The 25,157-nt window shown below is 41.9% G+C and overlaps 2 protein-coding genes across 3 annotated transcripts in view; both read right to left on the bottom strand.

The window, feature by feature from the left end:
* Positions 1–89: 89 nt before the first annotated feature.
* On the bottom strand, positions 90–6,660 carry TSSC4 (tumor suppressing subtransferable candidate 4). Of its 2 annotated transcripts, XM_060768455.2 has the most exons (4): positions 6,528–6,660; positions 4,338–4,449; positions 3,556–3,626; positions 90–2,149 (listed from the first exon to the last, which is right to left on the bottom strand). In XM_060768455.2, exon 4 carries the CDS (start codon positions 2,040–2,042, stop codon positions 996–998), a length of 1,047 nt encoding a protein of 348 aa, XP_060624438.2. In that variant the 5' UTR covers positions 2,043–2,149; positions 3,556–3,626; positions 4,338–4,449; positions 6,528–6,660; the 3' UTR covers positions 90–995. The 2 variants fall into 2 exon arrangements, with proteins under 2 accessions (XP_060624438.2, XP_060624429.2); XM_060768446.2 differs by lacking the exon at positions 3,556–3,626.
* Positions 6,661–15,695: 9,035 nt separating this feature from the next.
* The window catches only part of CD81 (CD81 molecule), an 83,952-nt gene continuing 74,490 nt past the window's right edge, over positions 15,696–25,157 (bottom strand). The window contains exons 6-8 of the mRNA XM_060768469.2: positions 24,639–24,731; positions 22,560–22,649; positions 15,696–20,113 (exon numbers count right to left, since the gene is read on the bottom strand). Coding sequence (XP_060624452.1) covers positions 20,051–20,113; positions 22,560–22,649; positions 24,639–24,731 — 246 coding nt within the window. The 3' untranslated portion in view covers positions 15,696–20,050. The remainder of the gene's footprint in view (positions 20,114–22,559; positions 22,650–24,638; positions 24,732–25,157) is intronic.

The raw sequence follows: 25,157 nt of genomic DNA, 5'->3' as shown, positions 1-25,157 counted from the left end.
TAATGAATAGCTCAGAGTGTAGCAAAAATACACCTGTCAAGTTTTGATAGGTATCACCAGTTGATAAAACACACAATTTAGAAACAAGGTAATTGTAATTCAAGGTTTTATTGACACTGAAAAGTATTAAAAGGATATTTTGGTGGATTTGTTTAAAAGATAGTTTTCAAACCCCTTAATTTCTGAACAGATCCAGTTATACAGATGTGAAATCACTATTCTTAAGAGATAAACTCTTGGATAAGCAGGTGGAAAACATTACCACTGCAAGGGGAAATTATGTCATTCAGTGCTGAGACTCTCTTTCCCATCTTCCATAGCTCGATGAATTATAGTCCCAGATTTGTTATCTACATGTTTTAGCTTTGAGTTCACAACGTCTCTGAACCTGACATCCACAAGCCAAGTTTGTTGTCAAAATTGCATGTTCTAGTAAAACAAGCACACTGTTTTTCACAAAGCATTATCTTCTGGTTCTGTATCTCCATATGGCTTCTCATAGAATGTGCTTTTAGTTTCACTGATAATGCAGAGGTACAAGTTAACCTTTGTTTCACACAGCACCAATCGAACAGGCACATCTTGTACCTCATCCATACAACATTGCCTTTTCAAGTTGTACTATATCATGGGTGCTATTAGCTGTTTAGGATATGCAGCCAAGAAATATCTGTCAATGGATTTTGCATAAATGGTTAAGCAAACAACAGCTCATCCAAATTTGAAGTGGGTATCTTTTTTTAATTGTTCCATAACTTAAATAATGGATTTTGCCACACACATAGAATCTTCAACTTCAACACAACATGTCTTCTAGTTTTGATTCTATAATGCAGACAAAGGCTTCTTGAAGGAAAAAAGTGCAACATCCTAGTATTTAAAGTTACAAGTTTGCTAAATAAAACAAGAATGTTGGCAGGACTCATGCAAATAATGGAGAAAAATATTTTCCGGGGAACATCTTTAGGAAGACACTGCAATAATTTCTCCGATGTTTATGCCTCTTCTTCCTCCTCCTCACGATTAGCTTTGGGTCGGAAATTCTTCCTATCCTTTTTCTTGCTGCCATGGAACCCCACAGTCACCACCACTCTATCACCACTTGCCTTGGAAGAGTCTGTCTCAGATCCTTTCTGAACACCCAGCTCTTCCAATTTTGGTGGATTCCAATCCCCCACTTCCTTTCCACCACTCTTTAGGGGACCTGGTACAACTTTATCTTCCTCTTCCTGGGTTACAGTCTTATCTGGAAGCTTCCCTTTGAGCTCCTCATTTGCATCGGTATTTTTAGCTTCGTCATCTTCACTTGGAGCTGCTCTTTTCCTTTCTGACTTCTGTGAGCCTGCCTTTGTGGGCTTGGTAAAAACAATCCTTCCTGCACCAGAGCTGGACGAATCTTGGTTGAAAGATGGGGAATAGCTTTCAGGACAGATGGGGCTTTGTTCGCCTTTAGTTTTCTTCAAGCCTTCGAGAAACTCCATGGCAACTGATCGGTTGACCTTGTCACTAGACTCTGAAACATCTTCCAAGCTGTACTTGGTCCATCTTTCTGGGTGAGCCACATAGTCAGGAACTGCTGGCGCACTTTTCTTGGCTGGTGGTGGCTTATTTTGTCTTCCAAGACTTTCTGTCAACATCTTGTTCGGAAAGGTGGGAGGGGGGAGTGGGCGCTTAAACCTGCCATCAATTACATTGTCTTCAGCCATTGAGGGCACAGCCTGTTTTGCAGCACCTTCCAGACAATCGAAAATGCTCTGGCTTCGCTGTGAGAAGCTGGAACTCATCCCTTTCAGGTGAAAAGGTTGAACCTGTGACTTTTGACGGAAGGGGACACTGTTGTCATCTCCTCCACCATCCGCATCATCCAAAGGGGAGGGTTCTTCAGGAGATATGGTATCAACTTCAGGATCACCTGGAAACGCAAAGTCCTCCGAATCTGAATCGCTCAGGGAAACTGTATCCGTGGGAAGAACACCCTCATAATCTGCATCCTCACCAGCCACTACACCAAGCAGGGGTTCACCCGCACGTTCCTCTCCCATCTTGAGTACTTGGCTTTCAAACTTTGTTGTTCTTTGCAATCTGCCGTCCCTTGCTTCAGCCTTCCTTTAGCCAACTATGTTTTCCAGCCCTCTGAGTTGTTTAGATCCTAGAATAAAAAGATACAGTTAAGCTCAATTGTGAAAATGAAATTATATTTTGACAGCTGGTCCTTTATCAGGAAATGTCAATATTGGAGATGTCAAGACAAAAAAGAAGAAAGAAGAATTAACATGGAAAGCCCAATTGCGCTACCACCCCAACTAATGGATAATGTGTTAAGTCAATTGTTATATGTTGTATGGAACCACTGCTGTTTCTACTGTTTTTACTGTTTGTGAACCGCCGTGAGTCGCCTTCGGGCTTGAGATACAGCGGTATATAAGCAAAGTAAATAAATAAATAAATAAATAAACGAAATTACTCTGAAGTCACTTTTGCTATGAGAAATTACTCTTCCACTACAAAAGCTAAGCAATGCCACTACTTTATCCCCCCTCTTTATTTGAGAAATGTTTTTTTTAAATATATTACAGCTGTATCCTCGGTTCACTTCTGATACTATAAATAAAATAAGTTTGAAAAATAAAAATTCTAATCCTATATGTGGAGAATATGTATGAATTTACAGGACACACCATAACAGAAACTGTCTTCTGTGGTTCCTTGCTTAATTAAATCTACCAACATATCCTCTCTTACAAAGACCAATCATCAGGCAATAGAATACTTTTAGAAAAACTGTCACATGAATAATTTCCCATGTTGTGTGCAGATGTATGGCAGTATGTTCACTGTAACTTCAAATTTAGCCATGATGGTGATTAGATCGTCCATCAAAACATATCTGCCAAGCTCAGGATACTAGTAAGGAACATCAGCTGTTCAAATGGGACAAGGTTCCCATTTATAAAAGGAGAGAAATATTGACATAACACAAGCTAATGATTAACAAGACCTCTTCTCAACTAATACTACAAATTATATTTATAATTTAAGAATGCAGTTTAAAGACCTGTAACACTTCCCTATGCTAGCTCTCATTTAAAAGCTAAAACGTTTTGTATATGTCAATGTACTTTCCCCATTTGTTAAAAAACCATATTCTCTTCTACCTCTGTGCATGTATCCAGTAATTAATTTTTATAACTATCTCTGCTGGTGCAAACTATTATTATTTTGTAGATATTTGGGGGGAAAAGATGAGAAAAGCATTCTGGCACACAAATTTCACTGGATGACTATAGTTCCTTTCTCTCTTCCTAATACGAAGATGGCAGGGGAAGCTTTTTCCTAAGAGACACCACCTCTGCACTCTGAGAGCCATTCCAGCTTTTATTTCCTGCCACATCTATTCAGTGTCCAAGATTATGTAGTGGTTCCATATCTGTGATTTTTGTAGGATCCAATGGCTGGTTACCACAAGAGGAAAGCATTGCATTGGAGTGAAGCTGCATCAGATCCTGCATTATGGTGATGGTAAAAAATGTACAGAAAATTCTACCGGCCACTCACCATCTGGAGTCTGAAACATTATTCGATCCTCAGGGTCATTTAAAGCCACCAAGGTTCTCAGATCTTGTAGCCTGGCAGTAAGAGGTTGGACATGTCATCAGTGCAAATAAATAATGTGAAGGAGCAATCTTCTACTATATCAATGATACCTGACAATTTTGTGAGGCATTGAGCCTTGTACGAATGGTACCTGTAACTAATTATATGAAATGAAACAGCACAATCATTGTGCTTTTGGCACAGATGTCAGGAACAAGATCACTTCATTGAGGGGGGTATCCACACTGTTGAATTAAAGCAATCTGACACCACTTTAACTGCTATGGCTCAATGCTATGGAATCAAGGGAGTTGTACTTTTACAAGGCCTTTAGTCTTTTCTGCCAAAGATTGCTGGTGCCTCACCAAACTGCAGCTACCAGGATTCCATATCATTGAGTCATGACATTGAAAGATGTACCAAACTGCATTAATTCAACAGTGTAGATGAACCTTTAGACAGTGATGTCACATTTCCAAGGTTGCTGTCCAAACACAGCAACTAACAGGAAAGCTATTTAAATTAAATCCCCAAACTATAACAAAATCAGTTTAAAAGAATGAGATGGGTAAAAAAAGGAAAGTATTATTCTAACAACAAGAGGAAATGAACAGTGAAAATGTAAATATTCAGAGACAATATTAGCAGCATGAGGATTTTTTTTAAGTGGAGCTTTAGGCAGTCCTCACTGGCAAGTAAAGAGAAAAAAATTGTGAGAAATAATTTCCAGAAATAAGACTCACACGTTCCTTGTAGTCATCTGATTATGATGCAGTTCAGGCAGAATGGCTTCACTCTGGTTAAAAAGATCCCACTCAGAGTCTTCCATAATAGTCTTGGTCCCCGTTATCTCAACTGTGGGAAAGCCAAAGAGTACATTACCCCTTTTCCTCAAGTTCATATTCTCGCAGCAATTCAAGACTCACTTTGGCAAAGTCCTCCCATTTTCTCTTTCTTTTATTGCAGCACAAAAGTTATGGAACATGATCATATTCTCCAACTGGTTTGGAAGAGACAATCCCTATTAATCTTCAGCTTTCTCACGTTTCCAGTTACTTTTAAAATGGCCAGGTGAGCTGAACTCCCTTTTCAGAAAGCCAGAGTGAAGAGAGAGCAGGCCAGGGGACAGTTCCATCTTGTCTCCTGCATATGTCCTCAGTAGGGGACTCCTTTCCCCAGCACCAACTGCCGCTCTGGGCCAGAGTGAAGAGAGACAGGGGCAGAAGACAGTTCCACCTCATCTCCTGTGCTATGCTAATAATATAATATAACATAATATAATATATTGTATATTTATTTATTTAGTATATTTTTATATCGCCCTTCTCAGCCTTGCGGCGACTTGAGGCGGTTTGTTCAATGCCACCAGAAATACAAATACAATATACAATATAAAAACGTCAGCAACAATAAAATCAAAACATTATGAAAAACATACTTCAATAGATACTCATTAAAACTATGTCCAGTTCCATCATATAGTTATTCTGTTATTATATCCATTACTCAGTATTCTCACATGCCTGCTCAAATAGCCATGTCTTAAGATTCTTCCGAAATGATAGAAGCGAAGAAGCCGAACTAATCTCCCTAGGAAGGGCGTTCCATAGCTGAGGGGCCACCACTGAGAAAGCTCTGTCTCTTGTCCCCGCCAGCCGTATTTGTGATGGTGGTGGGACCGAGAGCAGGTTCCTCGCAGAGGTCCTCGCAGGTTCATAAGGGGAGATATAGATATTATAACTATTATAACTGAAAAACTCAGGATTATGTCTGTTCTTGTTTTTATTGTATTTTAAAATTAATTGTATTGTTTTAATCTACTGCTGTAAACCGCTCCGAGCCAAATTGGGAGTAGCGGTATACAAGTCAAATAAATAAATAAATAATCTATAATATTATAATGTAATGCAATGTAATACTACTAATAATATATTATAATACTATATTTTTATTACATGCAATATTACTAATAATACCACAATATAATTGTATAGTACAATGTAGTAATATTTAATAATGATATTGTACTATACAATTAACTTTAAAATACAATAAAAACAAGAACAGACATAATCCTGAGTTATTCAGTTACAATAGTTATAATATCTATATCTCCCCTTATGAACCTCAGTATAATATATCTTGTTAGCCACTCTGAGTCCCCTTCGGGGTGAGAAGGGCGGCATAGAAATGTCATAAATAAATAAATAAAATTTCCAAAACAGAATCCCTCATCCAGAAATCCAAAATGCTCCAAAATCCAGAAATGTTCACACACCGGAGTCTGAGAGAGAACCACCTTTACTTTCCAATGGTTCAATGTATACAAACTTTGTTCGACATACAAAATCATTTGAAATACTATGTTCGACATACAGATCATTTGAAATACTATGTACCAAATTTCCTTCAGACTATCTATTTATGGTCTATCAGTAAGATAACTGGTTATGTTTACGTTTATGCCGGGGCTCAATGCCATGCAATCCTGGGGGGCTGTAGTTTTCAATGCCTTTATCCTTCCCTGGGAAAGAATGCAGGTGCCTTAGTAAACTACAAATCCCAGAATTCCATAGCATTGAGCCATGGCAATTAAAGTGGTGTTAGGCTGCACTAATCTAACAGTGTATACCAGGCACGGGCAAACTTGGGCCCTCCAGGTGTTTCGGACTTCAATTCCCACCATTCCTAACAGCCTCAGGCCCCTTCCTTTCCCTCCTCAGCCGCTTAAGCCTGAGGCTGTTAGGAATGGTGGGAATTGAAGTCCAAAACACCTGGAGGGCCCAAGTTTGCCTGTGCCTGGTGTCGATGCACGCTCAGAAGGGGCTTAAGGGAGCGGGCCGACTACGACTGTGAGAATCGACACGGGCAGGGAGCTGGAGCGGCGGGATCTCGCAAGAAGGCCGCCCTCTCCCCGCTTGTTGGAGCCATACCTGCCGCCGGCCCTTCCTTCCTTCCTTCCTGCGGCTTTGGGTTTCTCTCCTTCGCGCCACCTCCGTCCAGCACAACGGCGGCCCTCGCTTTCCGCCGCGGCCTCGCGTCGCCTGCGCAGCTCCTCCCGGTGCACCCTGGGAGTCGTAGTTTCCTAAACCGGCCCAAGGGTTACGGAAACACTCTAGCGTCAGGCCTCTCGGACTACATGTCCCGAAAGCCCTCCTGCGCTTTTAGGACCCAGGAATGGTTGGCCTTTGCCAAGCCTGCTGTTCTCCAGGCGTCCTGTCTGCTGGAGTATTTATAGCAGGCATGGGCCAATAAGAATAGTTGGTACAAGGCTATATTTATTTAATGTATTGTCGAAGGCTTTCATGGCTGGAATCACTAGATTGTTGTAGGTTTTCCCGGGCTATATGGCCATATTCTAGAAGCATTCTCTCCTGACGTTTCGCCTGCATCTATAGTAAGCATCCTCAGAGGTTGCCTCTGAGGATGCTTGCCATAGATGCAGGCGAAACGTCAGGAGAGAATGCTTCTAGAACATGGCCATATAACCCGAAAAAACCTACAACAACCTTTATTTATTTATTGTGTCAGGAGCGAACCAAAACAGTTGTATTGCATTCAAACAAACAAACAAACAAACACAACACAAAGTTTGCAAACTTGGTATTCTATTAAATGTCCTTTGACCAGTATCTGGCCACTTGGAGTGCCTCTGGTGTTGCTGCAAGAAGGTCCTCCATTGTGCATGTAGCAGGGCTCAGGTTGCATTGCAGTAGGTGGTCAGTGGTTTGCTCTCCTTCACGCTCGCATGTCGTGGATTCCACTTTGTGGCCACATTTCTTAAGGTTGGCTCTGCATCTCATGGTGCCAGGACGCAGTCTGTTGAGCACCTTCCAAGTCGCCCTGTTTTCTGTGTGCCCAGTGGGGAGTCTCTCATTTGGTATCAGCCATTGGTTGATGTTCTGGGTTTGAGCCTGCCACTTTTGGACTCTTGCTTGCTGAGGTGTTCCAGTGAGTGTCTCTGTAGATCTTAGAAAACTATTTCTTGATTTAAGTTGTCGCCGTGCTGGCTGATACCCAAACAGGGTGGACCGGAGATGTCACTGCCTTGGTATTTTCACAAGACTATATGACTGTATGGTACAAAACACTATGAATGTATGGTACAGGACTATACGGCACTATATGAATGTACGGTACAAGACCATCAGGCGTGCTTTGAATGCGATTTTCCTGCTTCTTGGTAGGGGGTTGGACTAGATTGATTATTTATCGTGTCAGGAGTGAACCAAACAGTTACATTGCATTAAAACAAACAAAACAAAGTTTGCAAACTTGGTATTCTATTAAATGTCCTTTGACCAGTAGCTGGCCACTTGGATTGCCTCTGGTGTCACTGTGAGAAGGCCCTCCCCAGGTTTCAGCGGTGACCAGGGGAGCATTCGCACAGTTAAAACTTGTGCGCCAGCTGCGCCCATACCTTGGGAAGTCTGACTTGGCCACGGTAGTCCACGCTTTGGTGACATCCCGTATAGACTACTGCAACGCTCTCTACGTGGGGTTGCCTTTGAAGACTGCTCGGAAGCTTCAAATGGTCCAGCCTTCGGCAGCCAGGTTGCTAACAGGAGCGGCACTCAGGGAGCATACTACTCCTCTGTTGCGCCAGCTCCACTGGCTGCCAGTTTGCTACCGGGCACAATTCAAAGTGCTGGCGTTAGCCTATAAAGCCCTAAACAGTTCTCTCACACCAGAAGCGACTTGCAGTTTCTCAAGTCGCTCCTGACACAACAAAAAAAAAAAAGCCATTGATTGAGGTTTTGGGTCTTAACCTGCCATTTTTGGACTCTCCCACAAGATCTCATTCAACTCTATGGTTCCATGAATGTATGGCTCAAGACTATATGAATGTGTGGTAGCCAGCAGGCTGTAAGGAATTGTGGGGGCTGAAGTCCAAAACACTTGGAGGGACGAAGCTGGCCCGTGCCTGATTTCTAGCCTTGCTGTTGACCAATCGGATGGAAACGCAAGTAAGAAGGCAGGCCAAAGACAGGCTAAGGGCTCGTTTACACTGTAGAATGAAGGCTGTTTGACACCATCTAGAACTTGGGGTGGTGGAGCCCCCGGTGGAGCAGTGGGTTAAACCCTTGTGCCGGCAGGACCGAAGACCGACAGATCACAGGTTTGAAACCGGGGAGAGGCGGATGAGCTCCCTCTATCAGCTCCAGCTCCTCATGCAGGGACATGAGAGATGCCTCCCACAAGGATGATAAAAACATCAAATCATCCAGGTGTCCCCTGGGCAACGTCCTTGCCAATTCTCTCACACCAGAAGCAACTTGCAGTTTCTTATGTCGCTCCTGACATGACAAAAAAAACCCCAAAAAACTTGGGGTGGTAGTTTTGCAACCTCTTTAGTAGGCATCAGCAAATCCGTTCAGAAGTTGCTGAGGTGCAATGGCAAGTCAGAAGTCCCTGTAGATCCCTAGTGACCCAGTGAGGGAAGGCATCCCAGTTATTTCTTTTTGGGGGTTCACCAGCCTGCCTTTCATATAATTTCGTTTAAATACGTTTTCAATATGAAACGTTCTGCAGAAAGTGGCTTGGGACGCAAGACCTCCTTGTCTTTTCCTGCGTGTAGCTCCCAAGGCAGCAAGAAAGGGAGGGGGGCAAGCAACACAGTGCAGGAAGGTTCTACCGTGGGTAGTGGAGGTGGTGATTCCGCCAGCACTTCAACAGCAGAAACTTGTTCCTCTGGGTCCCACTTTCCATGTCCCATTTCTGCTGCTACTAGCTCAGACCAATCATAAGAGGGTCATGATGATGATATATTGAAGGTGAGGGAGGAGGGAACCATAGAAATTCTTTTCCAACCCCCCACGTCTGTTCTTGGATGTCAGCAATCCTGAGGAGGGGCATTCAGAGAAGAGTGAACCAACATCTTCCCCCTGCAGCCCCTGCACCACCTTCACACACAAGTCCTCAGATGCTGGTGTGATGGGAAGGCCCAAGTTGTTCCTCTGGGATCATTTTGATGTCTAATTCCAGATTACCACACTGACAGTTTGCAGGAACTGAGGGTGGGGGGGGGGGGAGCATCAGCAGGAGGAAAGAATTGAGGCAACTCACTACCTCAGGTTTGAGGATGCACATGAAGAGGCATCACCCAGCCATCAAGGTGGGGAAATAGAAACTGGCAGCACCTGCAGCAGCAGCCAGAATACTCCTACTTTGCCTACTATGCCAAAGGAGGGGGGGGCACTGACCCTGTCCACAATGAAAGCTTGGGGCCTGTCCATGGGCAGGATGAGATCAGGGGGAATGTCACTCACAGCCAAGCAAATCACCCAGTGTGTGGGAAAGATGATGGCTCTCAACCAGCAGCCCTTCTGTATGGTGAAGGAAGGCTTCTGGAGCTTGATGGCACTTGCGTTTCCACTCTGCAAGATCCCCACGCTCTGAACCTTCTCCCAAAGTGTAATTTCATCCTTGTATGAGGGCTGCAAGGAACGCCTGATGAAGTTTCTGCAGGGCACCCAAGCAAGTTACATCCACTTCACCTCGGACATTTGGTTCAGTTTGGGAGGAGGCCATTCCTACCTGTCTCTCAATGAATATTGGCGGGAGGAGGGAAGCCTGGAGTTGGGGCATCACGGAGCCCTGCTAGCAATGGAAGTGATAGACAAAGGTGTACAAGGCTGATACCATCTACCAATTCTTGGACACCATGATAAGGGAGTGGATGCAGCACAGGCAAGGGAAAGTGAAGATGGGGTTCATGGTCAAACAGGTACCCTCCCCCCCCACCCCATGCCCCCTAGGGTTCCTTATGCTGGGGCAGGATTTGGTCTTCTGGGGGTGAGGTGGATTGCTGTCCAACTGTGGCCAGCCACAAAGGCCCCCTGCCCCCGGGGGTGCTTTCTGTTGGGGCATGAATTGGTCTTAGAGGCACAGGGTGGAACACTGGCCTTCGGTGGGCAGCCAAACAGGCACCCTTGCCCCATGCCTCAGGGGGTTCCTTTGGCAGATACAAGTCCTGGAAGGGTGGGATGGAATGCTAGCCCTGGGGCTTTCTTCTGCTGCAGCAGGATTTGGTTTGGAGGGGCGGGATGGAATGCTGTGCAACTGTGGATTTGTAGGTTGGTGAGGCATCTGCATTCTTTGGCAGCCCCCATGACTCCATAGCACTGAGCCAGGACAGTTCAAGTGAATTCATTCTACAGCATAGATGCACCTCAAGGTTTTCTTTTCCATTGCTGAAAGCATTGGTGTTCCAACATTTTTGTTTTTAAAGAAGGAATTATAAGCATGTGGCCACTGTAATGCGCACCTTTTTTTGGTCAAATTACAAGGAGTGCACATTACATTTGACAGCTATTGTTATTATTATTATTATTATTATTATTATTATTACTATTATTATTATTTGGTTGCAGGTTTTTGAAAACTGAGGTGCACATTAGACTCGCTGGCACATTGGACTCCAGTAAATATGGGTATTTCAAATCTCCAGATAAAGATATTTGCATATAATTAATGAGATATCTTGGAGATGGGACCCAAGTCTAAATATGAAATTCATTTTTTTTCATATATACCTTATGTATACAGTCTGAAGATGATTTTATACAGTACAGCATTTCAAAGCTTGTAGATGAAACAAGGTCTCACACAATGCTGGTGATTCAGTCATAGTGACAGTGCCGTGATTTTACATTTCCATTTGATAAAAAGAGGGTAAGTCTGGATGACCCATGGGGTTCCCATTTGGAAAAGAAACAGGAGAATGCTGTTTTTTCAAAGGTAATTAGAAAAGCACAGAGATTTATGGGGGCAAAGAAGCTTGGAAGGACTCTGATAAGGCATTCATTTCTACTGACTAATACAAACCAGTAAGAAAAGAAGACCTTTATTTACCTGGTTCAAATCAGCTAAAGAAAAAATGAGGCTCCGCTACAAATAAATACACACACACACACAAACTTCTATATTAATTTCTTGATGAATCAATGATGTAATACTTTGTGTCATAGCCAATCGACAGAGCTTTTATGTAAAAGCACAAGATTATAAATTCTTGTTAATATCACTGTACTTGGGGGGGGGGGGGAGAGAACCACTTTAGAAACTTTTTTACAAGGGCTTCTTTCTCCATTCTGCAGAATACTAAGAATTAAAGGCTGGTTGGTTTCCCATATTTCAAAATCAATCAGCCTTTAATTCAGTGGGGGTTTTTTGATTCAAAAATTCTCTGCTAGCAATGTTGTTCTATGGGGCCATTTTATTTGTAACGACCTAAAATGAAAGGTGCTATTTCTTTCAGTTCCCACCAGCTTCAATATGTGTGTTTCTCAGCTTCCCATCTGCAAATGGGCCAGTGTTCACTATTTCCCTCCGGGAACAGGAAGCAGCTTTTGCACATTTCTCAAAACTCAGGAATGTATCATCCCCTTTGTCCGTACAAACAATCTGAAATAGCATCAGCTGCTGCCTTTGTTTTTATTTTAGAGCAGAGGCTCTCAACCTGTGGGTCCCCAGATGTTTTGGCCTTCAATTCCCAGAAATTCTAACAGCTTGTTAATTTGATGGCAAGCACAGAGTCCCCTGCTTTGAAATTTATATGATCCAGCTGCTTGCAGCAGGGAGTTCCACAGACTCAAGAACTGACCACAATATGATATTACTCAAGACCTCAGCTGAGGCCATCTCAGCAGTAACAGCTCCAGCAGAAGCTCCATTTCTCTCCACTAACTCTCCTCTTGCCACCTTGTAACAAATTCCTAATGAAACGTATCCCTTCTTCCAGCACCTTACTTGCAACATTGTATCTTCTCTGACTCCTACACTATGATCTTTCTCTCCTCCAAACCATGAAACCTCGCAGGCTTGGCCGGGACACTCTGGCAGAATCCCAGGGGCAAGAAACTGTGGTCCTTTTAACCGTGGATACCGAATCTGGGCTTTGGATCTCCGTAACTGTGGCTTAACTGATCTCCTCCGAACCAATGCCGTATTGATTCTTGACTAATTCTAAAACTAACTGCTATCTCGCTTTTTGCTGGACAGACCTCTACGCCCTCCAAATTCACCTTTTTGCCTTATTAAAAAAAAACCCTTGTGGTTACAAAATACCTTTTTGTAGTCTCGCATTTCAACTGAACATTGGCGTATGTTTTCCACTTCCCTGTGTGCGTCGCCGAGTGGTGCCGGCTGACCCCAAGGACCACCTTTGTGTCACTCATGAACCCCAAGCCTTCTACCAACCTTTTAGATAATTTTTATGAATTGACAGTTGGCTGAACCCCTTATTACCCTTTATGAACTCCTAGGTGGAAGGGACCCCTCTCCCCAATCCCTCCTTTCTATGGATCCCCCTGTGTGTTTATGTATTATTAATAAATTGTATGTGTGTATGTGTATATGAAACATGAAACAAGATGACCTCCTTGGGAACTTTAGCCAGCATTCCAGAACCTGGGTGCCCCAAGCTGCCCCAGGCCTTAATCTGTGTTTAAATGGACTTTCAAACACCTCATATTGTTGACAATAAGCTTGGTAGCCCCTCTACTCAAGCCTCGGAGAATCAGGCCACTTCATAAAGGACATTTCCTCTCTGCAGGGAGAAGGCAATGTTGTAGCATTCCCAAATAATGACATTTCCCCTTCCCGGGAAATCGGATGATCAGATCCCATCAAAATGTCAATATTGTTGCTCTTGGAACAATGGAACTGGTACTGACTTGCCAGACCCTCTCTTGGGAATTTGTTATTTCAAACTTTCATTTCCATAATCAGAACGGGCTATATGGCTTTCAGCTATCACCTAGATCTGTGTGTCAATAAGGCCTAGGAAGGGCCAATCATATACCAATCATTAGACGAGTATTTCTCTTTATTGTGCCATTGCTGCACCTTCACTGTAGCTATTGGCTGGGAGGGAAGTGACATCAGAAGTGGGGCTTGGGCTCTCATTGGCTGAGACGCACCAGCCCCCAGCCGCTCCTCCCGGCTCACTGACGTCAGGGAGTCTCTTGACCAATCACAGCAAAGCCCGTCCCAGGGAGCCGGGCATGGAAAATTCAGAGAAGTGTATAAAAAGTATGTTTTGCTGTATCCATGAATGCCAGCTTCTTCAGCAGAATACTGCAGTTGGCATCCTTTCCAGCTGGAACAGAAATAAACTTTGGTGGCCTTCCTTCAACCTGGTGAGATTTATTTGGGGGAAGGGAAACTCTTATTGGCTTCAATAGCTTGGCAGGTGTTTTGCGGATCCTCAGGATGACCCCTGGAAAGGGGTCTCTGGCTCAGCAGCCTTCCCAAGAGGGGTTTTTCTGCCTTCCGCCGGTTCCTGCTTGCCGCAGGACCCCCAAATTTTCAAACTGGCAGGGATTTCTGGGAGCTGTAGGCCAAAACACCTGGGGACCTGCAGGTTGAGAACCACTGTTTTAAGAGCATATGGAGGAGATGCTGGTAGACCACTGAAGCAGAAAAAGTCCTGAATTTCCGTGTTACCTGATGTAAACAATTGTCACTTCGGCTCTTCAGTTTTGGTGTGGAAGCAAGGGATCGAGCTTCAAGAATTTTGGCTGCACCTACAATCAAATTAATGCAGTCTGACACTCTCATGATTCCATAGGATTAAGCCATAATTAAAGTGCATTAATTGTAAGGCCAATCCCCTCTGAACAAATTTTACCAAGAAAACATCATGATAGTTACACTTCAGGATCGCCATAAAAGGCACACAAGAGCTGAATGACTTGTAAAATAAAATTTGAAACATGCTATCCTATTTATTTTGAGATATAGCCACAAACTCTCTTTCTGTCTTCCGGTATCTTAAGGTTTATTACTTGTCCTCAAAAATCATAGCTACCATTTTGTGTGTGTGTGTCAGGAGCAACTTAGAAACTGCAAGTTGCTTCTGGTGTGAGAGAATTGGCCATCTGCAAGGACGTTGCCCAGGGGACGCCCGGATGCTTTGATGTTTAGGTTCAAAACTATTTAAAATAAAAGAAATAAATTCTAGTTAGAAAAGTTCTTGGAGCAGTTTATTAAGTCTCATCTTCTAAGAAAGGTAAAAGTGTGAAACGTCCAAAAATTAGCTACATTTTGCCTAAAGAGAGAGGCAAATTGTGCATCCTCACTGGAAGGAAGAAAAGGGAAGAAGAGACAATGGTGAAATATTAAAGCCTTATTTATACCAAATAGCTTAATTCCTGCCGGGGGGGGGGGGGGGGGGAGGATTGCTCGTATATTATGATTTATACACTCTCCCACTAAAATTGCAACTCAATAACAAAAACAGCTTTATTGCTGTTCATTTAATGCTACAATAATTGACATTTTTAGCAATACTTCTATGCACATGAAAATGCTGGGCAGGGCACCCCGAGCTCTTCAATGAAACAGCTGTAAAACCTCAAGTAAAGTCCTTCCAGAAAAAAAAAAAGATTGTTTGGCAATGGTTGATTTAAATATCTATAGACTCTGAAGTGGGGGGAAATTCTACATGCAGGACCAAACTGATTGTATGGAAAAGTGGAGGAAAGATGATGCTTTGAAACTTGAAGCCTATCCCTTTGCCAGAGACTATCCACAGTGGACAGATAAGAGATAGTAACAATCAAGTGGTAGCATCTCTAGCTTTGCTGATTTTGAGAGAATGGATTCAGATTCCTGAGACTTTTGAAACTGATCACCAAATGACACTTGGTCACTGAACTAGTTGAGCCCTATAGAAAGCGCATTATCACAAGTTAACCTGCTTGAAGTTGGAGCTGAAAAGCACTCAAAAAGCTGCTTGCCCACACTGGTAATAAGCGATTCCACTTACCCAGATCTTTATTACCACCTCTTATATGTGAAAGCCTTTCTTTTTGCTCTCAAGATGACCACTTGAATAACATGCCACAGATCTGAAGGCAGGAATTATACCACACAATATCAGGATGAAGCACAACATCTTTGCAACAGCCCAATATCTTTTCAGATATACACATTCTGGGAAACAGGAAGTGACTATTGCTTAAAATGGGAAAGGAGGGATCTACATGAATCATTAAGGAAGCAGAATTCACCCAAGCAGCACTTGAGCCAGAAAGTCAGACACAGCACCCTTGTTCCAGGGTATTAAAGAAAGGAATAAATCTGACAGGACACAATTGGTTTTTGGTTGTTTTAATTGTTGTCATAGATATATTTTCTTAAAAAATGTTATTTTGACAGATTCCTTTAACATTCAGATAAACAAGCAAGACAACAGCAAATAGGCAAGATTGCTGAGCACAAGCGAAGCCAGGATGATGAGAAGAATGGGGATTTTGATGGCAAATGTGGGGAGATGGCAGTGGTATGTCATGCCTCCCTAGTTCATTCCTTCCTCCCCCTTTCACAGAACCAATGGAAAAAAATACAAAATTAGGCGGTTTGCTATAACCCACAAAAGTAAAGACTTATATGACTAGGGCCCCATATGTATGCTTGTACTCTTGGGCATTGATAGGAACATGTTGGAATTGATTGTTTTCATCTCATTAACCTAGTTGAAAACTGGGTTTTTGGGGAAGAGTCATTGCATTTTTAATGCAAATGTTATCTCCATAGATTCACCTCATATATTTTGCCTCATGGCTTTTCTCTGACCAGAACAAGACTGGCCAAGATTCATTCCATTCCTTCTTCCTCTTGTCTTTGTCTCACCCCATTTGTTTTCTGTTCCCAAGGCTGGCTTTGCCAGTGCTGTGGAGATCTGATGGTCAAAGCATTCAGGTGTTGTGATTTCTTGGCGCTTTAAAAAACATAGGGCGTCACCACACAATACACACTAAGAGGAAATGTTTATTAAAAATCTGAAAAGTGACCCAAAAAAGAAGGCAGAGAAGAAATAGTACTTCACATGAATATACAGCTTGTGGCATGCTCCACAATATTCAAAAGAAAACCAAGCATTCAGGACGTTGCAGCCAGCAGCGCTGTTCGGCCCTCCTTCTGTAGTCTCTTCATAACTGGATCTGTTCAGTTTGCACAGGAGCAAACCTGTAGGTGAGAATGCTAAATTTCTCTTTTGGCTTACAAGAGAATTCTTTATCATAGTTTACTTAAAAATAAGGTCTTTGGGCATAATCATAAAGCTAAACCCAGCCAACTGGTATTCTCTGGTGAAAGTAAAACCAGGTTGTTTCTGAGATTTGGCCACAAACGTCGTGCAGTTTGAATAAGTTGTTAAATAGCCTTGGCTAGAATTCTGCCTCATGTAACAGCATTTGCCACAATTTTTCATTCTCTCACCTGGACATTTCTTAGCTGAAGCCCTCAATTTGTTTCCTAATGCTAAATTCTTAAGAGAGGAGAGGATCTCCCTGGCAGCAATAATGCCTACCAAGGCAATTTTAAAGCAAACTTTTACAACATTGGATTATTTTTTAAAGAAGACTTTAATTTGTATTTCTAAAGTCACATGTGCCTCTCTTTTGCTAGTTCTTTGCAAACAGTAAAAGGAAAATGAGAACAGATCCTGTCATTACTGGCACTAAAAGAAGTCTTAAGACCAGCTTACATGAACAGTTCATGGACTGTTAACACTTCAGACATAAAACACGATCTCTGCTACTGAGGTAAAGAAACCCTGCAAGCAAAAAGAAAGCATCTAATGGTCGGGAAGAAGCCTAAGGTGGAATCCACCTCCTGAATTCTAATTTTCTATATACAAAATGTTTTATTTTGGGTATCATTTTTCGTTTCTCAAATGAAGGTCAAAGTATTACTGACCTATAACAATCATTCCACATGAAAGCTTCTATCTCATCATTTTTGTAGAACTTTCCCTCTATTTCTAAGCTATTTCTGGCCTTGAGAACTCGATTTCCAATTCAGTTGTCTCTTTGCATTAGGCAAAAATGCAACTTAAAAGTTGTTTGCATCATAGCACTTTTTAATACTACTTTACTACCCACTTTTTGCTCTCCTGCTTATTGCTGAAGAGCATGCATTAAACATTATGTCAATATGCGCATTTATGTAAAATTAAACCAATTAATAAAAAGAGGCCTTTAGAGAGTTTGAATGGGGGAAGCAGCAGTGGTGAACAGAGAAGCTCAATTTTTCCTCCACTGAAGTTCCAGATGTGTACTTGGCATAGTTAGGCATCACCTCCCCAAGTTAAAACCACATCCTTTAGAAGCAATGTTCCATTTTCAAAATGTAAAGCAAAATAAAGCAAGATGTAGAATGTTGTGGGTGCCACTCTCCAAAAAACCTCCAGAAAAAGTTTAAGGGAATTTACCCTCCCCTGCAATATAGCAAAATCCTCACTATCCACTGCCATCTTGCATTCAATAGAAAGAGAGGCCTCTGTCCCAAGATGATGCTGGAGCCACACTTGAGAAGAGAGACTTGAGAAGCTTTGGAACAGAGCGCTGGCTGTAACAGATAATCACCTGAATGCTGAACAATATCAAACATACGGTATAAGAAAAGAATGCTTAGTGGTGCAATTATATACATTTCTCTGGGAGACTTGACAAAAGGCAGTGAGTTACACACATCGATTTTGCACACTGGTAGCCCCAATGCATACAGTATGTGTGTAAATAAATGTACATGCATAGTTGATTAGCTACAAATTGTACATATACTATATTATACTGGAAAATATGACCCTCAGAACCTTTGAAGAGTGGATAGGTTGTTAGAATCAATTTCTGTTTCCAGTGCATGCAAAGCTTGACATTCAGGGCAGTGTTGCTTTAAGGCTATTTCTAAGGCTAAAATAGGTCCTCCCTCCCCACTGTCACAATTCTTGGGATACGTTCTTAAACTAGTAGTAGTACGAACAGGGTTTGATTTAGAGTAACCTTTTAAGGGGGTTCTAGGCAGTGGAGTCCATTTCAGACAAGTCAGAATGATATAAAAGGAAGTGGTTTGTGTGGTGGTAGGGATCCTGAAACTCTAACCATTTTTTTGTTTAGTTTTCTGAGATGCTTAGATTATTCCAACAATTTATTTTTGCAAAGCCTTTTTGCTTCTGCTTACATATTTAGAGGAGAAAATGCACCAAGGGCACAGAATCCATGTGTGGTCTTCTAAATGTTCATTAAAAGCATTCCATCTAGAGCTGTAAGCTTACTTATAAATCTTTGCATATTCATATCCTTTTCGTGCCCCAACTGGTTGTTCTAACAGGCACAGACCTAACTGCATTTGAGGAGCAAAAGTGCAGAGAAAGACAAGGAATAATTTTACATCTGAATGAACCACAACTTGCAAAGAACACAGGAAGCCAACATCATTTACTAAATAGGGAGGGTATTATCCGATTTGCTGTGGGCAACATGGTCATTTTATTCTAACGAAGCAGTTAGTGGATGCGCCTAACAAACAAGGCCTCTTTGCAGTGTCCTACCCATACACAATTGGCTATTCTCCACATTTACTACTATATATTTTTAAAAGGCACAAAAGCAGGTGCCTCCTTAAAATTGTTTCTCCAATGAACAGGTATCCAGTCATTATTTCACTGATTCTCTTCCACAGATAGCTTTTGGCATCATTACATTACTATATATTTATTAAGTGAATAATACCAGATTGAACTTTCATCCCAAACTAATCATGTAAACACATATAGCAGTGAGATATAAAAACATTCCATCATCAGACCTATTATATTTCCTTATGACTGTATAAACAATTTTTTAGCTCAGGATGAAAATATACGTTTGGGTTTAATTCCTTCCACTGTTATAAATTAATACCTTGTGAGGGCTTTTAGAATTAACTTATCTCCATGTTCCAACTCCAGGAGAAATTATGGACTTTTCATGTTAATGGGGTTATTATACAAGTTTGCAAATAAAGTCTCATCATGGAAAGGAGTGGGAAGTATTGGACATACTGTAAAATTTGCATGATTGATAGCAAAATAGCAGATCTGAAAACAGTTGTCTCATTACACCAAGGCAGGACTCTTGTATACAGTCACAGATTTAGACTAATAATACAAGGTTTTCTATAAGTCACAATAGAGAATGTTAGAACAGGAAATGCTGAGAACTGGTGCAATGCCTCCTTTCCTCCCTCCAATGAACTGTTTGGATAACACAGACACAGGAAGTGTCCATTTTTTCATAAAAGGCTAGTATCTGGGGAAAGTCTTGTTAATTGCATATTGTTAGTGCTAAGTGACTGGGGAGAATGGGGATAGAAAGGTGATCTTTGATAAAAGGCCTGGAATCACTGACATTAGTAGCTTTTCTACCACACAAATTGATGTGTCTTTAACTTTGCCACAAATATACAAAAAAGAAGTTGAAGAAGAAGAAAAAACCCACCTCCCTCTCCCACCTTTTAAACAAACAGAAAGAAGACTTCCAAGTAAGAATGATAAGTACTGTATGGTAATATCTGAAATATCTATATACACAATTTTCTTTGTCTTTTGTTGGAAGAGTCTCCCCATCATACAGCGGCACTTTGGGGTCCCTTCGGCACCATTGCTTCGCCCCTGCCCTTTCACTTCTCAATAGACGGAGCTGTTTCGGATGCCACAACACAGTACCATGCTCAGGATCATCTCAAAGATCTGCCGGACAAGAAGGAGAAACACAGAAACACTGAGACCTCAACCCACTTCCGGTACTTTTGTAGTGAAAGAAACCGCTCACTTTGGCTGCACCATTATATTTGCTCCTAATTAGACTGGTAAGAGTCCGAGGGGCAAACTAATTCTGGTAAGGACTGTTGTAGATTTTAATTAAAGTCACTGTCAGGAGTTCTAGAAATAAATGGAAACGTGGTCTGCATTTTAAGTAGCAAACAGTAGTCCTCAAACATACAACTTTTAGATTAAATTCTGCTTCAGCTCAGTATTTTTCTCTACTTTTCTTCACATTGAATTATATAAAGTTGGTAAGTCAGTAAATACCTTTCAGCTGCATTATCAAGAAAATCAATACAACTGGAAGCAAACTGGCCACATTTATCTTCCGTTGGATAAAATCCAAATAGATTTAAAACAAATGCCATCAAAAGAGGACCTGAATATTAAAACAAGCCTTCACTTTCTGTGGGAGGGCAAAGAGGTAAGGAATGTTTTATTTACACTATGGAGTTCACTGCCAAAAGATAGTGACTGTCTGCTAGCAAGATCAGCCTGAATCAATTCCTGGAGGTTAGGATTCTCAATGCCTACTAAGCAGGTTGTCAGAAGCAGCATGCCTTGTACTGTATATCCCGTGTTAGAATTAGTTGGCTTCTGCATAATTGCCAGGGAATGTCAGGGGGATACATCTGGTTGGCTACTATGTGAACAGAACAATAGACTAAATAAATAGGCCTTTGATCTAAGCCTGACTAGTTTTTTTTTTAATGTTCTTTCATGCAACTTTTTCCTTCAAAAATCTTCTTGGACAACTTTAATGAGGAATTCTAAAATTGTGGCCTGCATTCACAGTATACAATTATAGCACAATTATTCTGTTTTTACCGCCATGGTTTCATTCTATGGTATACTGGGGTTTGTATTAGGCCTGTGCAAAAAGTCATTTCTGTCTCATATGTTGGATCTCTTTTACAAGGTAATATTAAGAAACAAGGGCAGTGCCCACGTAAAAAGATTCAAAACACTGACCTATGACTTTTCAGAAGAGTTATGTAAGTCCTGTAAGTGGTTCCGGGTCTACGTTGCAGGTGCTGTTTCTCCCCTAAAAGGTTTGGGTTTGATTCCCTCAAAGGGCCTGAGGCTCTTTCCCCAAAGTAGGTAGTGAGGGGGACCCAGACAGGAGGGAGGGATGCCTGGCTGGATGGCTGGGGAAGGAATAAGTCTCTCTGGCACATGGCCAGCCCAAAGAGAGACCAGTAGAGACCATCACAATGGTTCTTTTAACACGGACAGTCCCGGTATTCTGAAGTGAGCAAAAATCTGGAAGATGTAGTTTTGTGCAGGGTCTTTTTAATTATCTGCCACAGGGGTCCTCGCCTTCCCAAACTACATTTCCCAGAATCCCTCCCTGAAAGTTTTGGTGGGGGAGAACCCGTGTTCATTCTTTAAAGGGATTTTGAGATAAAAGAGGATTCTTGGGAGTTGAATCAACCCTGTGAGGTAGGCCAAGTTGAGAGACAGTAACTCCAGAGTTTACCTAGTAGGTTTCCTATTAATATTATTGTTATTATTAATATTATTTCTATTTCAAAGGCTGGACGGGCCTCTGTTGGGGATGCTTTGACTGTGCTTTCCCAGGAGGTTGGACTGGATGGCCCCTGGGGTATTCCAGTGAAATAGTACTGTTAAGTTTATGTTGGGTAAAATTCCCTAAAATTCAGTGGATGTGCAAATCTTTCTGAAACTTTGGGGGGGGGGGGGGGGCGGTTATGCTCTGGTTATGTTCTATAATTGAAAATGGAAATTTCAAAGAGATAGCTCTTGTAGTTTTTAAAAATGTTCATAAAAACTTTTCAATATTCTCAAAAAATCAGTGGATGTGTGAAACTTTTTTGAGGGGTTAGTGGGTTTATTGTGGTAGATGTGTTCTACAACTGTAGCAAGTTTCATCCTAATAGCTCTAAAAATGAGGGAGAAAGGGCCCACGGAAGCTTCCCCACTTGCACAATCATTATTTCGTTATAGTTACGAGAAGGATATTTTAGAAACACTTTAGAAATCACCCCTTCCCCCAATTTAGTAATGAGTATTGAAAAACATTTGCACAGGCCTAGTTTGTAGTTTGGATAGGTATTGGAAGATCTATCTGGTTGAGAATTCTAAATGCCTCTCCCTAAACTACATATTCCAAGCTTCCATAGGGCATAACCATGGCAGTTAAAGTAAAACAAAATCACTATAATTGTGTAAGAAGAGCCTCTGAGGTATAATGATTTCAGTGTTGGACTACAACTCTAAAGACCAGGGCAACAACTCTAACGACCAACTACTGCCTGAACCTGAAGCCCATCAACATACTACCCATGGATGTAGCTTGGACCACAAGACCTTGAAATATTCTGCTATGTGACACACAAACGGCACTTACCATGATCACAGCCACCACAATGGCGGCAATACCAATTAGGTACAGTTTTCCGGAGAACAGCTCATCAATTCTTGAATGGCAGTCTAACTCCTGAGACAAAGAGAATGCATTTATCAGATAAATGACCTGAAAGTGAGTCTCCCCACCCCCTGCAGCTATAACCTTGAGAAAGACTTAGGGTATAAGCAAAAGTCCATCACACCATTCATCTCAACCACTAGCTTTAGAATGACCCAGTCCCAGTTGATGATGGAATAATAATGATCTAGATCAAGAATGGCCAATGAGAGCTAATCCAGATGTTATTGGACTATCCTGGCTCTGCTGATTTCTAATGAAAGGTACAGTCTATGAACACCTGGAGGGGATCACTGATTTAGCTCCTCTTGCTATTTATTTATTTATTATTTATTTCGAGGTTTTATATACCGACCCTCTCACCTTCAAAGAGGGATTCGGACCGGTTCACAACATGTGTTAACATACAAAAAATATACAATAACAACACAATGCCACTTCATCACACGGTTAAAATATCAGCACTATACACGTTAAAACATTATCATCACAGTTAAAAGAGCCAACTCGTCCAACACCATCACAATCCCATTCATCATCCTCCTTTCATGTGGGCAAAGAATTAAATCAGTTGTCAAATGCCGCGTTCCACAACCAGGTCTTTGTTAGTTTCCTAAACGTCATGAGGGAGGGGGCAGTTCTGATCTCTAATGGCAGGGAGTTCCAAAGTCGAGGGGCCACCATCGAGAAGGCCCTGTCCCTCGTCCCCACCAGCTGTGCTTGTGCAGGCGGAGGGACCGAGAGCAGGGCCCCTCCAGACGATCTTAGTGGTCTTGATGGTTCGTAGGGGAGAATACGTTCGGAGAGGTAAACAGGGCCGGAGTCGTTTAGGGCTTTATAGGTTAACACCAGCACTTTGAATTGTGCTCGGAAGCTAATCGGCAGCCAGTGGAGTTCAAGTAAGAGCGGAGTGGTGTGCTCCCTGTACCCCGCACCCGTTAGTAATCTGGCTGCCGTGCGTTGTACTTGCTGCAGCTTCCGGGAAGTCTTCAGAGGCAACCCCACGTAGAGAGCGTTGCAGTAATCTAAGCGGGATGTAACCAAAGCGTGTACTACCGTGGCCAAGTCAGCCCTCCCAAGGTACGGACGCAGCTGGCGCACAAGTTTTAATTCAAAGAGGACGCCAGACAGGCGTCCCATATGACATGTGCAGCTTCTTCAATTGGAGAAGCTTTTCCAATCTACCTGTTTCCTTCCATTTGCCCAATGGCGATATATGGCAGGACGGGTGCCCTATACATGGGGCCTGAAGGGTGACTGGAGTAGATTGGCCAGGTGGCTAGAGCTACCTAATACTCCCCTAGCCTACAATAGCCAGATGCATTTCGACTTTCCCCTCCTCTGATATCTGCTTTTTGCAGGTCCTTTGTGTAACTCTTCCCCTTCCTTTTCCCCATTAAATTGGTGGAGTGAGAGTTCCTTGAGAAAAACCTATACGCTTGATGTATAACTAATCCCCTTTCTTCTAAAGTGAAAGTGGTGTTAGCAGCTAAATTTTTCAGTTTTTGGAGTTTTTCAGATTTCTGGAAAAGGGAGACTTGACTTTGATATGCGTAATAAAAAGGCAATTCTGAATTGGCTATAAGTATAACTCTGTTTGCCAGAACTACTTTAGAGCCGTCTCTCCGCTCAGCCATTTTCAGACCTTTCCATTGCTAAATGCTCTTTTGTGGAAGATAAAAGGAAAAGGTGGGCGAGATGAGCACAGATAAATAAAATATTGGAATGGGGTAATAGATGAAAACCTTGGGTGATGTGAGATATATATATATATATATATATATATATATATATATACACATAGAGAGAGAGAGAGAGAGAGAGAGAGAGAGAGAGAGAGCGAGCACAAGAAGAGCCTGTGTGGTATAATGTTTTCAGCATTGGACAATGACTAGCATTTCAAAGTAAAATGATATTTTTCATTCCTATAAACAAATCAACTAGCATCTCATTAGACAATGAAGACCTATGCACTGCTATATCATGATTATGCTTCCTTACACTTCTGAATATTTGTCCTTTACTGCAGAGGTCATCTGGATTTGCAAGGTTGAATATATCTTCCAAAAATGAACCTGTGCCACAACATTTTAGCTGTAAGCAGAGAAAAGGAAGAAAAAAATGACTACAAACATTCTTTGCCAACAATTCCTAGTAACAATTTTTCAGTTAATCACCAAATAAACACAGGGCTTAAAACATAACTTCTGATTCTTGAAAATCACCTCCTCATGTTTCTCATTGCCGATCCATACAATATCATAAGGGGGAGATAAGCTGTGAAATGAATTTTAGCTCAGTGGCTTGAGTTGAGAGGAAAACGCTTGATGAAACATTCTAGGCACTGCCTGAAAGGTTGCAACATGTGTAGCATGGAGGGGAACCTTTAATTCTGGTGTTCTGCAGTGTAAACAGCTCATTTAAGGGCTATATACTATCTATAACATGTAAAGGTTTCCCCTGACATTAAGTCTAGTCATGTCCGACTCTGCGGAGTGGGGCTCATCTCCATTTCTAAGC

This window comes from Anolis sagrei, chromosome 1 (genome assembly GCF_037176765.1).
Source record: "Anolis sagrei isolate rAnoSag1 chromosome 1, rAnoSag1.mat, whole genome shotgun sequence".
NCBI lineage: Eukaryota > Metazoa > Chordata > Lepidosauria > Squamata > Dactyloidae > Anolis > Anolis sagrei.
Note: the sequence above shows the minus strand (reverse complement) of the source record. Positions and strands in the feature narration are given on the sequence as shown.